The sequence below is a fragment of the Silurus aristotelis genome (assembly GCF_946808225.1).
Source record: "Silurus aristotelis genome assembly, chromosome: 18".
Taxonomy (NCBI): domain Eukaryota; kingdom Metazoa; phylum Chordata; class Actinopteri; order Siluriformes; family Siluridae; genus Silurus; species Silurus aristotelis.
Window position 1 is genome coordinate 1,349,333 of NC_139591.1, and position 15,000 is coordinate 1,364,332.

The following is a 15,000-nucleotide window of genomic DNA, read 5'->3' on the forward strand; positions in this document are numbered from 1 at the left end:
AAAGAAAGAAAGAAAGAAAGAAAGAAAGAAAGAAAGAAAGAAAGAAAGAAAGAAAGGGGGAAACATGGAAAAAAAAGGCAGAGAGACACAGAAAGATAGACAGAGACAAAAAGAGAGGGACAGACAGACAGACAGACAGACAGACAGACAGACAGACAGACAGACAGACAGACAGACAGACAGACAGACAGACAGATAGAAAGAGAGGGAGAGACAAGAAGAGAGAAAGAAAGAAAGAAAGAAAGAAAGAAAGACAGAGCTTCTTGGGAAATCTCTCTGTTTTCAGGTTTTCATCTTTCTCACAGATCATAAAGAAACATTTCTGTAATGCATGCACATGATTCACAGATATTATGTAGCAATTTGTGTGTGTGTGTGTGTGTGTGTGTGTGTGTGTGTGTGTGTGTGTGTGTGTGTGTGTGTGTGTGTGTGTGTGTGTGTGTGTTATTAAGGGTTATAGCTGTACAGGGCACACTGTGGCAGATTTCCAGTGGAGATCAAATGAGATGAAGGATTTGGGGAGGCATGTCGTCTCCTTCTGCTTCTCCTGCAGTCATCACAGAATTAACAGAGACGGATGCGAATGTGTGCGTTGATGTTGGTGTGCGTGTGTGTGTGTGTGTGTGTGTGTGTGTGTGTATGTGTGTGTGTGTGTGATTGTTCTCTAGAGACTAAGGCTAAAAAAAAGCTAAATAAACAACTTGGCTGCATCATTAAGGACTTGGCACATATTTAAAAAAGGGAAAAAGAAAAGAACTGGATTTGGTGGATCTCCACAGGGTTTCAGGGTAAACACTGACTTCTGTTTTATTGCTACTGATGAATAAAAGTTCATACATACACTTTATATATTTGCATATATTATACATAAATTCATTCAGCTAATAAGACTGTATACAGTACACATATGTTAGTTACTTGTTTAGTCAGTGGTTCATCACTGCGCTGTGGTGATTAGTGAATAGTAGTAATATTACCACTTCTACTACTTCTACTAATACTATTAATAGTATTACTACTTATTACTACTCCTACTTATACTACTGCTACTGCTACTACTTCTCATACTAATACTACTTCTGCTACTACTAACACTACCTTTGCTACTTCGCTAATACTAATACCACTTCTACTGCTACTACTGCTACTACTTTACATACTAAAAGAAATGCTACCAACACCATTTCTACAACAACTAATAATACTATAAATACTACTATTACCCCTAAATACTATTTCTAATACTAATTTCAGAAGGTGTTTTCAGTGTATGCACAGTAGTATGCATTTTTACATTCTTAAGAATCTCTAATTTAGTGCATTTTATCTCCTCCCACATCTTTCACCTAAAAAACACCTTCCAGTCAATCAGGTCGTCTCACAGTAAACGATCAAGGCAACATCTAAAGCTCTTCTCATATGCTGCAAAGGTTTACTACTGAAATCATGTAAATATGGTTCTTCTTTTAGGAAAGAAGGATTCATTGTGTATTTTTTTTTTTTTTTTTTTTATAACGATTTAGATAATCTTCAATCCATTTGCCGGACAGATTTGATTAATAAAACAACATATTCAAAGTCATTTATAGAATGAAAAACAAACCATCTGTCTCGGTCCCTTCACCGATCTCGTCTCTGCATTGTGTTTATTAATGGAAGCAGTGAAACTCTGTACATCTGCAGTTGAGACGACTTCACTTTTATTTATTCATATAAAATAATCAGAAAAAAGGTTTTAAAACTGTGAGTTTGTCACTTGATGTGAGGTTTTCTCCAATGAATTGCAAATCAGAAAGGAGAGGGGGCGGGGCTTAGCTGAAGCATCCTGAAGCATCAGGTATAATGTTTTGTTTAATTCTACACAAAGTGTGTGAACTAGTTTTACTTTTCATACTGGTTACATATGAGAAGCACCCAGACAATAGTTTTTTTTATTTGAAAATTGTACCTAAATAATTTGCTAAAGTTGATAAAGAGTTTGGACACCTGCTAATAGAAGGTCCTCGGGGCTGATGGGTAATGTAGTTTAGTGCAGATTTTGGCATAATCCTGACAATTCACATTAAAAACATGTACTCAAGACCATGTTTGTTTTTCTGTATGAAATACAAATGTTTCTATCCTTATTTGTTTTGTTTATTTAAATCCATCTCATCCTCACGGTTCCCTGGCAGCACTTTATCTTTCAGGATTAAAAATAAGGATTAAATTCGTAAGATATTATTACAGGAAAAACACCAACATGGCTGCTTCTGTTGTTTCCTTCATATTTCTGGTTCTTGCATCATTCTCCATTAGTCTCCTTCTCCAATAATCATACAATCTAATACACCACTTAATCATCTCAGCCAACTAAGCTAAACGTGATCTGTCATGTAGTCATGTGATTAGAGCTTTTTTTCATAACAACCCCCATTAAAAACACTTCAAATTGCCCTTGTGTCAGTCAGAAGTTTATTCCTGGTGAAATGAACGGCGTGTAGATTCAGTGATACGCATGTGATACGTGTGTGAATTGAGATTTAATCCTTATTCAGTTTAGTGTGTACATGTGATTCTGTTTACCGAGCTGTTGAACTATGTTTAATATTTTATTTGTTGTTGTCACTGCTGCTGATGTGAGCGAGCTAATGAGAATTGTTATTTAAAAACAGGAAGAGATTTGTGGGCCGTTGCCTCAATAATAATTATGTGTGTTAATTGGCTTTGCTTGTGTGCGTTTGCCCACTGGTGCCTCCCAGGTAGAACATTTGACTGAAGTGTATGTGTGTGTGTGTGTGTGTGTGTGTGTGTGTGTGTGTGTGTGTGTGTGTGTGTGTGTGTGTGTTTAATGATGTCAGTTTGGTGGAAATGTCTCACAAAAGGCTTGCATACAGCATGCTTTACACAGACCTCATTATAGCACCGTCTGAGTTTTATTGCTTCGGCAACATTCACTCCGAAATCGTACACGCCGTCTTTTGCGTTCAAATACATTCTTAAAAAAATTACTGATCAATATTTTTTTTGCATTACAGTCAGTCCTCGACTTACGATGGAGATGTGTAATGAAGATACCATCATAATTTGAAATGATCGTAAGTTGAGACAGGAATCTTAAAGAATAGTGAACACTATGCGGTAATATACTGTAATTTGTTAATAATTGAACTACTAACAGAACATAATTTAACAAAACAGAGCGATTTACACCAGAACTCTATAAAGTATACAGTATATATATATATATGTATGTATGTATGTGGCAGCGGGCATGCGGATGAGCGTCGGTTCAGGAAAGAGGGCGGAGCATGCGCCGCTACGTTTGCCTGACGTAAGAATATATTTTTACAAACACCTTCACACACAATAGTTTATGCAATTCTTCAATTAATCACTCAGGTAGCAGCGACGCAGTGCATAAAGTCATGCAGGTACATGATGCTCATGAGAAATAGGGGGAAATGTGATATCGTTGGCATTGACCACAGCATGGCTGTTGGTGCCAGATTAGATTGGATTAGATTGGACAATTCTGCTGGGATCTTCACCCACAATACTCTCTACATTTACATTTGTCACATTCGGCAGATGCCCTTATCCGGAACGACATACATTTAGCGATTTTATATGGTTTGAAAGAGGCAGATGTAGAGGACAGGGGGGTATGGAGACGGATGATCCGCTGTGGTGACCCCCTAATGGTAGAAGCCGAAAGAAGAAGAAGAAGAAGAAGAAGAAGAAGAAGAAGAAGAAGAAGAAGAAGAAGAAGAAGAAGATACAACTGAGCAGTTGAGGGTTAAGGGTCTCGCTCAAGGGCCCAGCGGTGGCATCTTGGCATTGCTGGGATTTGAACTCACAACCTTCAAATCCAAAATGCAACACATTAACCACTGACCTACTACATCTCCATCTCTACACACAGAGTGGTGCAAAAAAACAAAAAACAGCCCAGGAGTAGCAGCTTAGGGTGGCTGGGATTTAAACTCACAGCATTCAAAGTCAAAGGCCAATGCCTTAACCACCTTTCCGTAAGGATGCCAAGCAAAGGAATCTGAGGTTCATGACTGTGTATGACGATGCACATGATGAGGCAGGAGCTTTAGATGCTTTTCGACTTCTGTATACAGAGTCATTGTATTGAGCCTAAAAAAAACATGTTTATGGCCACATATATTTTGCTATAAATCTTGTTTTTGGCTTTTTCTACACACAGCACATACACATGTTTACTTCTCCAAATCATCTTATCGGAGTATCTTTTTCAGCTCAGACTGCGAAAACAAAACTGATGTTACAAAATCCGGCTTATTAACATCACGAGCCGAATAAATAGGACGCCAAAAAAAAAAACAACAACTACATATCCCTTTATTGTTAGTGGGTAAAAACGAAGCACGGTAAAGACTTTAATCTTTATTCTGCCATATTCCCCTCTGTTTCCAGGGATTACAGCGCTGATTAAGAGCTTGCACGATTAATACGGGCAGGGACACCATATGTAACGTATTTCTATACCAGTGATCATCTCTGGCTTGTGAGACGAAAAACAGTCTCTGGTTTGCTAAACACCTAAATACAAGTGATTATAAACGATGGCGTTTTAAAACGCTCTTCTAAAGTCCTGTATGTGGCAGTGCAGGAAGTTAAACATGCACTCTGGAAGCCTATTTATCAAACAGACCTGGAAAGTTTTCCTCATTTAGAGCACTGTGTAAATGAATGAAATTGTAAAATTATAGGGATCGTAAATGGTTAATGGACTTCCTGTCTCCAGAAGAGCAGCACCGCTGGCCTGCTCCACACAAACAATGGTGATTAAGCAGTGGATTAAACCTCCTCATAAATAATGAAGTACAATGTTTTCCCTGCTTCCTGTCCTCTTCCTCTAATAGCCACATTAAAAGCTGTTTACAAGTCGGTGGTGAGAGGAACTGAGAGAGAGAGAGAGAGAGAGAGAGAGAGAAAGAGAGAGAGAGAGAAAGAAAGAGAGAGCTCTTAATGAGCCAGAGAGAGAGAGAGAGAGATAGAGAGAGATGTGGTTTCGTCCAAATTAGTTCTCGATGTATGCAAACATGGCAAAGAGTCAGATCCCTACCACCTTCCTGCTACTTATTGACAATAAGCCTGAGATCCCAGTCGTGCAGCAGGAGTAAGAGATGCCAGCAGATTGGTGGACCAGTACCTGTGAGAAAGTGTCTAATTACAAATCCTGCAATATAAATTCTGGCTGTGGGCCTGTACACTCATTAAGAAAGTGTAAAGTTAGTCGAGTTTGCTTAACTATGATCCCTGTTTACCTGGAGCAAAGGGTTCGAAACCCCCACCCCACCCCACCCCACAACCTCAAAACCAGCCATTGTTTATACAAAAAGCTTCTCGTGTTACAGAAAACATTCACTACAACAGGATCGATCATTTCGCTAACACACTTGTTTGTAAATGGAGTAGCGATCTGAAGGAATTAGTCAGTTCACATTACAAAAACTCTTACGACGAAAGCGAATTCCCTGCTCGCATCCTCGTGATTCACAGTTTAACAGGTCCTGTTCGTTGAATAAAAAAAAAATGATGTCAATTTTGATCCACGCTGATGTTTTTACAGATCTGTGATTCCCTCACCGTGTTTTATTGGTCCAAAGTGACTGCTTTTAAATAAAAAATAATAATCTGGAAAACCATTTACTAAAACACGAAACCTGCTAAATTATTGGATGAATTCCCAAAGCAGCACAGCAATTAACATTCAGACTATTTAACACGTTAAGTTTGATCAATTCAAGAGTTTTTTTTTTTTTTTATTAGATACTTTTAAAAAAAAAAGCTTCGGTGTTAAATATTCTGATTGTATTTAATTCGTTTATTTACTCATTTTTGGTAACCACTAGATCCTGTTTAGGCTTTAGGTGGGAAAATCAGTAGAGAAGTAGGTCTGACTTTCCTTTATATACACTCTATGGACAAAGGTATTGGAACACCTGACTTTTCCAGCCAGATGTGGTTCTTCCCCAAACACCTCCCACAAAGTTTGTGGCGTATGGGACGTAGAAATTTTGCCTTTTCAAGAAACTAGGAGACTCAAACCTGTTCCAGCATGACAATGCCTCTGTGCACAAAGCCAGCTCCATGAAGATTTGCTTAACATGAGTTGGAGCAGAAGATCTCCTGCTATAGAGCGCCAACTCTACTAAACAATGAATGTGAATGCTGACTGCAGCCTCCTCACTTCATCTCACCTACATCATGTGGCTGAATGAGCACAAAACCCCACAGAATCTAGTAGAACATCTTCCCAGAAAAGTGAAGGCTATTATAACAGCAAATAGGGTCTGAATGTGGAATGGGAAGCACAAACTAATCTTATCGTTGTGTAAACAAACTTTTGCCCATAAAAGAAAATTATTACTGTTTACTAAAATGTTTTTTTTTTTAGACATGTGAACATGAGTGCATGAGTACAGGGCAAAGATATGTGTCCTATACAACAGCAATGTTTCAAGAATTTTTCAGAATGTATTGTGGCATAATATTAAAATTCTGGTTTGCATTTAAAATTTCCTACAACAATATCTATAGTAACCTACACAGGCACTCACATGGCAAAGGATATCATTTTTAACATAGTAAAGTTTTCTGTAAAAAAAAAAAAGTTTATTTAACATTCCTGGTAGGAGATTACCGTTCCCAGAAATGGACTTTACCACCAGGAAAAAAGTCATTTGTGTTTTTCCTCTGTGAAAAAGCTCAGATATGCTCAATCTCAATCAGTAGAAAAGTGTTATGGAAATACAAATTTGATGTTTTTGAGTCCAATCATCAATGGTTGGAGAGAGATGGACGAATGAGTGCTTGCAGCCTTCAGTGAAACATGGTGGAGGCTCCATTCTGGTTCAGGGCTTCTGAAAAGTACAGACAGGTTTTAATTCATCAATAAATTTCTTCTGAAAGACAAATACCTGCATGATCCCAGGCACCATGGTAATACAGTGAAATCATATTTATGCAGAGAAACAGCTGATAAAACACTGGCACTCATGAACTGAACTCTGAGTCCAGCCCTGAATATTATAGAGGCTAAGAGGAGGACGGGGTCAGAGAGAGAACTACAGTACATCCTAAATCCTAGGAAGAACTCTTAGAAGTGCTAAGGTTTTATATACAAGAAAATGACTTCAGAAAACAATTTTGTGTATGCAAAAGAAATATGTAAATAATTATAGTAATTAATATATAAATTAAAAGACTTTATACTGTATGTGTATATATATATATATACTCCAGTCTATTTATAGTTTGTGAAATGAAACATGACACTGCTTTAATTCAGCAAATCTGCTGTGAAGATGTAGATATCTCTTAGCACTCAATCACAGTAGTGACCTTCTGAGATGGAGAGATCCTCTTCCCTCACAGTCGTACCATGCAGACACGTGCTTTGAGCTGTGTTTATGATTATTGTAAAAGACATCCTAATGTATGGAGTTTCCTACATAACTAATCCTGCTCATGAATCATTTGTAAAGGATGTACATTTCAAGCTCGCTGCACAGATCAATGAGGAGCTCAGAGCTGAGGTAAATGTTTCATGCATTGTCCTGCAACTGTCTCACTTTTAATGATTATGTTGAATGATGTCTGCCTCGGGTACGGCTCTTCGGTTGCTTTTATTTTCCAAAATAGTTGATCTATTGGGGGCATTTTTTGAAGTCAACACTTTATGACTGCATTTCCGTTTGCCTGGGTGTGGTTTCAACATTTTAACCAATGAAATGCCAATGAGATGCAGGTTTGTACATATCACTGACTTTATAATAAAATTCAGACTTTACGATCACAGCAGACAGAATTCATTGAGTTCTTTTATAAACTTTTTTGCTTCTCATTTTTAATTGGTCTAAACAAGTGTCTAAAATGTACTTCTTGGATTTACACAGGCCCTACTGTAAATCTACTGTGTCAGGAAAGAGCAGGAAATCTGTTTCATCCCAAAGCATAAAAATGAACTGCTGCTTTTTCCACCTTCATACCAACTTCTACTAGATTCCATATTTGTGATGAATAAACGAAATCAATTTACTCACCAGCAACCTATTAATTCCTGAAGTTCTTTCACTGTATGCATGATTTTTGCTAATTCCTTTGCTCATTTTGCTTATTTTATATACATGGTCAATTAAATAACTTGGCCAATATAAATGTGTTTAAAAAAAAAAGCACAAATGTTAAAAGCTACAGTCAGATGTGCTTAAAATAACAAGCAGAAAACCATCAGACAATGGCATTTACTCTTCCTTTTTCATGTTCCATCGATGATGCCGTCGGGGTACATCTTCTGTATGTTTAATTTGTATCTGTGAATATAGTGTACATCATTGTACTCTAAGGACCACTGATAAGGATAAGAGTAATTAACTGTAGACCACGTGCACCTTCTCAGTTAATAAATACACACTACGTGAACAAAAACAGACTAAACCTATTTTAAATTGTATCTTGATAGTAATAATCAGATAAAATAAATAATACAAATATTTTGTCATTTTTAAACATTGTATCTTTCAATGCAATAGTAAGAAAGACATTATATGGTCTAATTTTTAATGGGGTTTATCTATTCAACTTGGCAACCAACTAAAAATAGAAAAATAAGGAGTGATTCCAGGATGCAGGGTGGTTCAGTGGTATATTTTATAATCACACCAGGATGGAAGATGAGTTGGCAAAGTTACACTATAGGGTTTGTTCAGCATGCACTGGGCGGGTTTTCATTTGAAAATGTGGAGAAAGCTGTTTACACAATCTGGCAACCCGATTTGAGGCGCCAGTGTGTAAAAGAGAAGCTCAGCAAAGCCAGGGAGATCGAGAAGCGCCAAGACGCGCGCGTGCTGAAGGCAGGTAAGAAGTGATTGCTTTATATCTGAAAAAAAAAAGATGGAAAAGTTTGCAGGGAAAAATGTAAGATGTTTCAAGATGTTTTATCAGACCAACTGGACGCAGATGGACACTGATAGTGTTAGGTGTTAATTCATCTTGATAGGAGTGTGTGTGTGTGTGTGTGTGTGTGTGTGTGTGTGTGTGTGTGTGTGTGTGTGTGTGTGTGTGTGTGTGTGTGTGTGTGTGTGTGTGTTTGTCCAGTAACTAGTTTAAACATAATTGACTGAAGGTGTTTTGCTCTGTTTTGTTGATGTAAAGTCTTTATCAGCTCCCAGCACGTGTCTCTGTAAAGCGAGATGGTGTGAATTTTTGTTCTTTGCAACATTTACTATTTATATACATTATATAAAAATTAAAAAAATCCTAATTAATTAATTAAACGATGTAAATGTGCATTCAGCTTTCAATAATAAGGGGAATTTATTTAGCAAAAATCTAAAAAAAAAAAAGCAAAGACGCAAAATATTCTTTTTTATTCCTCTCTTATTTTTCTTGTGGTTGTCTTTTTTTTTTAAACTCACAAACAAACATTTATTCATCATTAAAATATAATTGATGATCACACAATTTTATTATTAAGCCTGTTTTAGCTTTATGAGACTAAGTCAAAAGGAATTTACACATCTGTGTGTGTGTGTGTGTGTGTGTGTGTGTGTGTGTGTGTGTGTGTGTGTGTGTGTGTGTGTGTGTGTGTGTGTGTGTGTGTGTGTTGTCTTAGACTCCAGCTCATGCTGCACAGTGAGGTGGACATCATCTGAAGCTCTTGTGAATATCCAGCCAGGTATGTAAATATTTATATATTTTTTTCCCACGATACTGATATTTGTTCTGCAGATCAGCAGCTTTTCTAAACTGAAATTATTTTATTAATCTGTCTCACACTTTTTGCACAATTTGTACCAGTTTATATAAATAAAAAAATTAAAAACACTAATAAATTTTAAACGATATCCAGCTGTTTAATCTGTTATATAACAGCTATTGAAAACATTCAGTTCAGGACGATTACAAGAACAATTACATCCAAGAAAATAATAATGATAATGAAAGCAGTCAGAGAAGAAGCTTTAGAGTTTGGAGGAGGAATCATTCTGCACGTCATGGCCTCGTTTTGCAGATACACACATTTAGAAAATCTGTGTGAAATCAGTGTTTTATTAAACAAACAAAAATGTGTTTTCTTTTTTTTTTGTGATGCACGCGGATTTATTTACATAAATTAGAATACATATATAGTTTATATCAAAAGTTTAATAAAAAGTTATAATCATGAGAAAAAAAAATCATAAAGCTTGAAAAAACTTAAATACTATTTCAAAAAACACTACATATTTTCTTATTTTCTTTATTTTGGACAGACTGCAAGAACTTGGTGAGATAATAAGTGTGTAAGTGGTGAACTATGACGTCAGAGAGGGAGAGAGAGAGATGGAGAGATGCAGAGAGATGAATATATACAGAAAGATTTATATATAAAAAAGATAATACTTTTTAAAAAGAAATACTATTGCATATTGTTTTATTAAACGTGTATAAATCGCTTACGTCATTAAAGGACATCATTTGTTCAGACGCAAAAAATTTTTTCTGGCTTCATGGTCACAAACAATATAGGGCACATATATATATATATATAGGTGTGTGTGTGTGTGTGTGTGTGTGTGTGTGTGTGTGTGTGTGTGTGTTTATTTATTGTTATTCTCATTGTAAGTGAAATTGCTGGGACATTAGCCTAAGAAATGTCCTCGTGTGAAACTATGATGTGTTTCATCTGTTCAGAAATAGAACTCATTTGCTTCGGGCGTGTTTGTTGATTTGTTGACTGATTTGCTGTGTGATGTCAAAGTCTTGTAGCTATTAATTTCTGTAGGATCTGTCCCGGTGCATTGACCCCCGCAGGTCACCGGAGTAATTCTTCTTTAAGCGCGTGATTAATTTCGCAGTAGGAGCTCCGCGCGCGCAGATGAAACTCATCATTTATTGATGCCGAACATTTTTTTTTTGAGGCGGTTCTGTGTTGTCAATGTGTGTGTGTGTGTGTGTGTGTGTGTGTGTGTGTGTGTGTGTGTGTGTGTGTGTGTGTGTGTGTGTGTGTGTGTGTGTGTGTGTGTGTGTGTGTGAGAAAGACTACAGGTTTGGTTTGATTTGAGAGTTTCTAAATTACCGATTATTTACAGATAAATGTTGCTTTATGGAGACCGCAGTTGAGAGTTTCAGAGAAAATCATTTATTCCTTCATTCATTCATTCATTCATTCATTCATTCATTCATTCATTCCTTCATTCATTAATTCATTCATTAAGTAACTGAGACAAACACTACAAGTTCAATATTATTCTTTTAATTTTTACTATTCCTTTTTTTCTTCCTTTTCTTCTACTTCAAATTAATTATTATTATTATTATTATTATTATTATTATTATTATTATTATTATTATTATTATTATTATTATTATTATTATTATACTTTTGCTCCTTGTCGGTCTGGTACTTTTTCAGCGTGCGCTCCAACTTCATGCGCGCGGTGCGTGTGTGTGTGTGCGTGTGTGTGTGTGTGTGTGTGTGTGTGTGTGTGTGTGTGTGTGTGTGTGTGTGTGTGTGTGTGTGTGTGTGTATGCGTGAGGAGACAAAAGGCAGCAGGAGGAGAAGGGAATGAGCTTTAGAGCTCAGCAGATGGGACCCTCATCCCACGAGCCAATTACAGTCAATACAGCACACACTTTAACACGCACAACTGCATTAATCACCACGAAAACAGACAAATAAACAAACAAAAAAGGAACAAGCAAATCAACTTTCAAATAAATAAATACATAAATAAACACCCCGGTTCGAGTTCACAGCACGTGTGATTTTGTTTGTAGTCATTTTAATAAACGCACACACACATTTCTTCATCCTAATTATTTTGATGGCATTTTGGAGCCGAGATCATTTACATTGCTATTTTGTGAGATCCTACACATCCACACAGATGAATATGAGCTCCATAAGACAGCCTTTTTTCATTTTCCAACATTCCCAAATCTTTCTCTTTTGTTGATTCATCAATTTATTAATTAATAGATCTGTACATGACCTTTACATGTGTTGACAGACCACAGGTGGGCCATTTATTACGAGCTGATGAAAACATCTGACAATTTATTGTAGTTATTGTTATTCATAAATGATTACAGACCACTTATAATCCCATAAATCAAGAGGGTAATTATAATTAATATAGTGTGTGTATATGTATATATATATATTCCTATTCCTAAATGTTACCGAAAGTTCATGTTTTAATAGTTTAAACCAAAACAAATATCCACAGCCCATATTCTATAATTATTATTCTATTATAATAATAATAATAATAATAATTATTATTATTATTATTATTATTATTATTATTATTATTATTATTATGTTATTGTTTCATGTATATAAACTAAAGGAGAAGCTGGACAGTGTCAGTACCTGATGTCTGAACTGCTTCTTCTACAGTCAGATGAATGATAGAAGGTCTTGGTTGGTCTGCAGCTCTGTATGTTTCTGCTCGTGTTGTTGTTTATAAACCGCTGATAGACCATCAGAACTCTGCACGAGCTCGCGCCTGTGTGGGTTTTAATTGGCGCGTGCGTAAAAGAGTTTAATGCAATTATTAAAAAAAATAATAATAATAATCAAATGTTTTGTTCAATTTTGTTAAAAACAAACTAAACACACGTGACTCGAGTCACTTTTTTTTTCCCACCTTTCTCATTAAGATTTCCGGGTAGCCCCCGGAACCTCTGAACCCTGGAAACCTAGAGCACCCCCCCCCCCCATCTCTCTCTCTCTCTCTCTCTCTCTCTCTCTCTCTCTCTCGCTCTCTCTCTCTCTCTCTCTCTCTCTCTCTCTCTCTCTCTCTCTCTCTCTCTTAGCACTTAGTGGCAGTTAGTTGAACGCCATTGGCTCCTCGGGCCGCTCTCGCTGAGGCTCGCGGACTGGAGCGCTGCGCCAATCAACGCGCGTCCGCGGACGTCTGTTATAATGGGACCGAGCCGGAGCGCGCTGGGCTCTTAGTGTTGTTCTGCCGCGCGCCAGTGGAACCGCGAACCGGGTCGGGAGTGGGAGTGGGAGTGGTATTGGGAGTGGGAGAGAACAGCGGGTCTGTGTTGGATTTTTTTTGCGTTTTATTCCGTTCCGCCGTACGTAAAGGCGCAGCCGGTGTTTGTGAGAAGGAGCGCGCGCGGACATGCTCGGCTAAACTGAGCACCTGCGAGAGGTAAAACTTTATCTCGAATCAACAGAAGTGTGTGTGTGTGTGTGTGTGTGTGTGTGTGTGTGTGTGTGTGTGTGTGTGTGTGTGTGTGTGTGGGTGGGTGGGTGTGTGCATGCATGTGTGTCCTCCGTTCACGCATTTCGGTGACATATTTCTGTGTAATTTTATATATATCTTTATACATGTATATCTGTATTTATTGCTGCAATAAGAGTAATAATAATATTAAAGGCTAATTACACGTTATTATACTACTTTTGTAGCAGGTTATTATTATTATTATTATTATTATTATTATTATTATTATTATTATTATTATTATTATTATTAATATTATTGCTGCTTGGTAATCTAATTCTGCCTTTTAATTTTTTTTTGCTTTCATTTTTATAATTCGAGCTGAGACGAACGGCGTCCGATTATACGCCGAAAGAAAAAATAATCCAATCCGATCGCACTGTACGGGTTAAAACGGAATTTTTTTATTCTTGTTTTTAATCAATTCGAAATTCGGGATATTTCTTGTTTATGTTTGCATTATATTTGGGAACGGAATTGTTCTATACGGATTTCGTTTTATCCGATTATTACAGTAAAAATATAAGTGTTAGAAAATATAAGGAAAAATTGTTACATTTATTTTTCAGTCTTTGGAAAATGAGGGAAAAAGCTGTATGTTTTTCATTCCTTTTTTTTTCACGTGACAGCAATTTATATAGTATCTGTATAAAATGTATTTTTTATTTATTTGTTTTAAATGTATTTATATTATTTTTATTTGTTTATTTATTTAGTATTCAATGTCCACTATATCGGGACAAGATTAAAATAAATAATTTTTGTTTAAATGTCATATAGAGTTTTTACTCTGTTTACTCTTTATTTAACAAAGCTTGCTTTATCTAATAAAAATAAATACACGCAACATATTTAAATTATTTGCTATTAAAATAAATGAATTTTTTCGATAATAAAAAATAGAAAAAAACATTTACACAATAGAACTGACATTCTTTGCTTTTCCTTATTTCCTTCTTTAACTGAATCCTTTTGCTCTTTTTTTTTTCTCGCAGTTACAACCCGTTTCCTATTTAAGTTCCCCATAGGATGGACAAGAGTCTTCTCCCTGGATCCACCAATATAGTCATGGCTAGCCCTCCCAGTTCATTCCAGCAAGAAGTTCTCACTCCACCCCGATCCAATCACTCGTCTTCCCTCAAACCAAACCAAGTGGGTCAGGTTATTCTGTATGGAGTGCCCATCGTCTCGCTGGTCATTGACCACCAGGAGCGTCTCTGTCTGGCTCAAATCTCCAACACTTTGTTAAAGAATTACAGTTACAATGAAATACACAACCGCAGAGTAGCCCTGGGCATCACGTGTGTACAGTGCACTCCAGTACAGCTGGAGATCCTGAGGCGGGCCGGTGCTATGCCCATCTCATCCCGGCGCTGTGGTATGATCACTAAGCGTGAGGCTGAGCGACTCTGCAAGTCATTCCTGGGTGAGAACAATCCTCCCAAGCTGCCCGATAACTTTGCTTTTGATGTGACACACGAGTGCGCATGGGGCTGCCGTGGCAACTTTATTCCTGCTCGTTACAACAGCTCGAGGGCCAAGTGCATAAAGTGCTCCTACTGCAACATGTACTTCTCCCCCAACAAATTCATCTTTCACTCACACCGCATGCCCGAGGCTAAGTACACCCAGCCTGATGCTGCCAACTTCAACTCCTGGCGCAGGCACCTCAAGCTGTCAGAAAAGTCACCACCAGATGATCTGGTATTCGCCTGGGAGGATGTGAAAGCCATGTTCAATGGCGGCAGCCGCAAGCGGG

General features: G+C 37.2%; 1 protein-coding gene across 4 annotated transcripts in view; it reads left to right on the forward strand.

Annotated features, from left to right (window-relative positions):
* Positions 1-15,000, forward strand: part of skor2 (SKI family transcriptional corepressor 2) — a 97,674-nt gene that overhangs the window by 75,829 nt on the left and 6,845 nt on the right. For 2 of the 4 annotated variants that reach the window (XM_083567954.1, XM_083567957.1), the window contains exons 3-4: positions 9,632-9,694; positions 14,237-15,000. The exon at positions 14,237-15,000 is cut by the window's right edge and continues 1,085 nt beyond it. In XM_083567954.1, the coding sequence (XP_083424080.1) occupies positions 14,271-15,000 (730 nt within the window). In that variant the 5' untranslated portion in view covers positions 9,632-9,694; positions 14,237-14,270. Of the gene's footprint in view, positions 1-8,802; positions 8,875-9,631; positions 9,695-12,845; positions 13,167-14,236 lie in introns of those variants that run through there. The other 2 variants (XM_083567955.1, XM_083567956.1) reach the window with 2 other exon arrangements.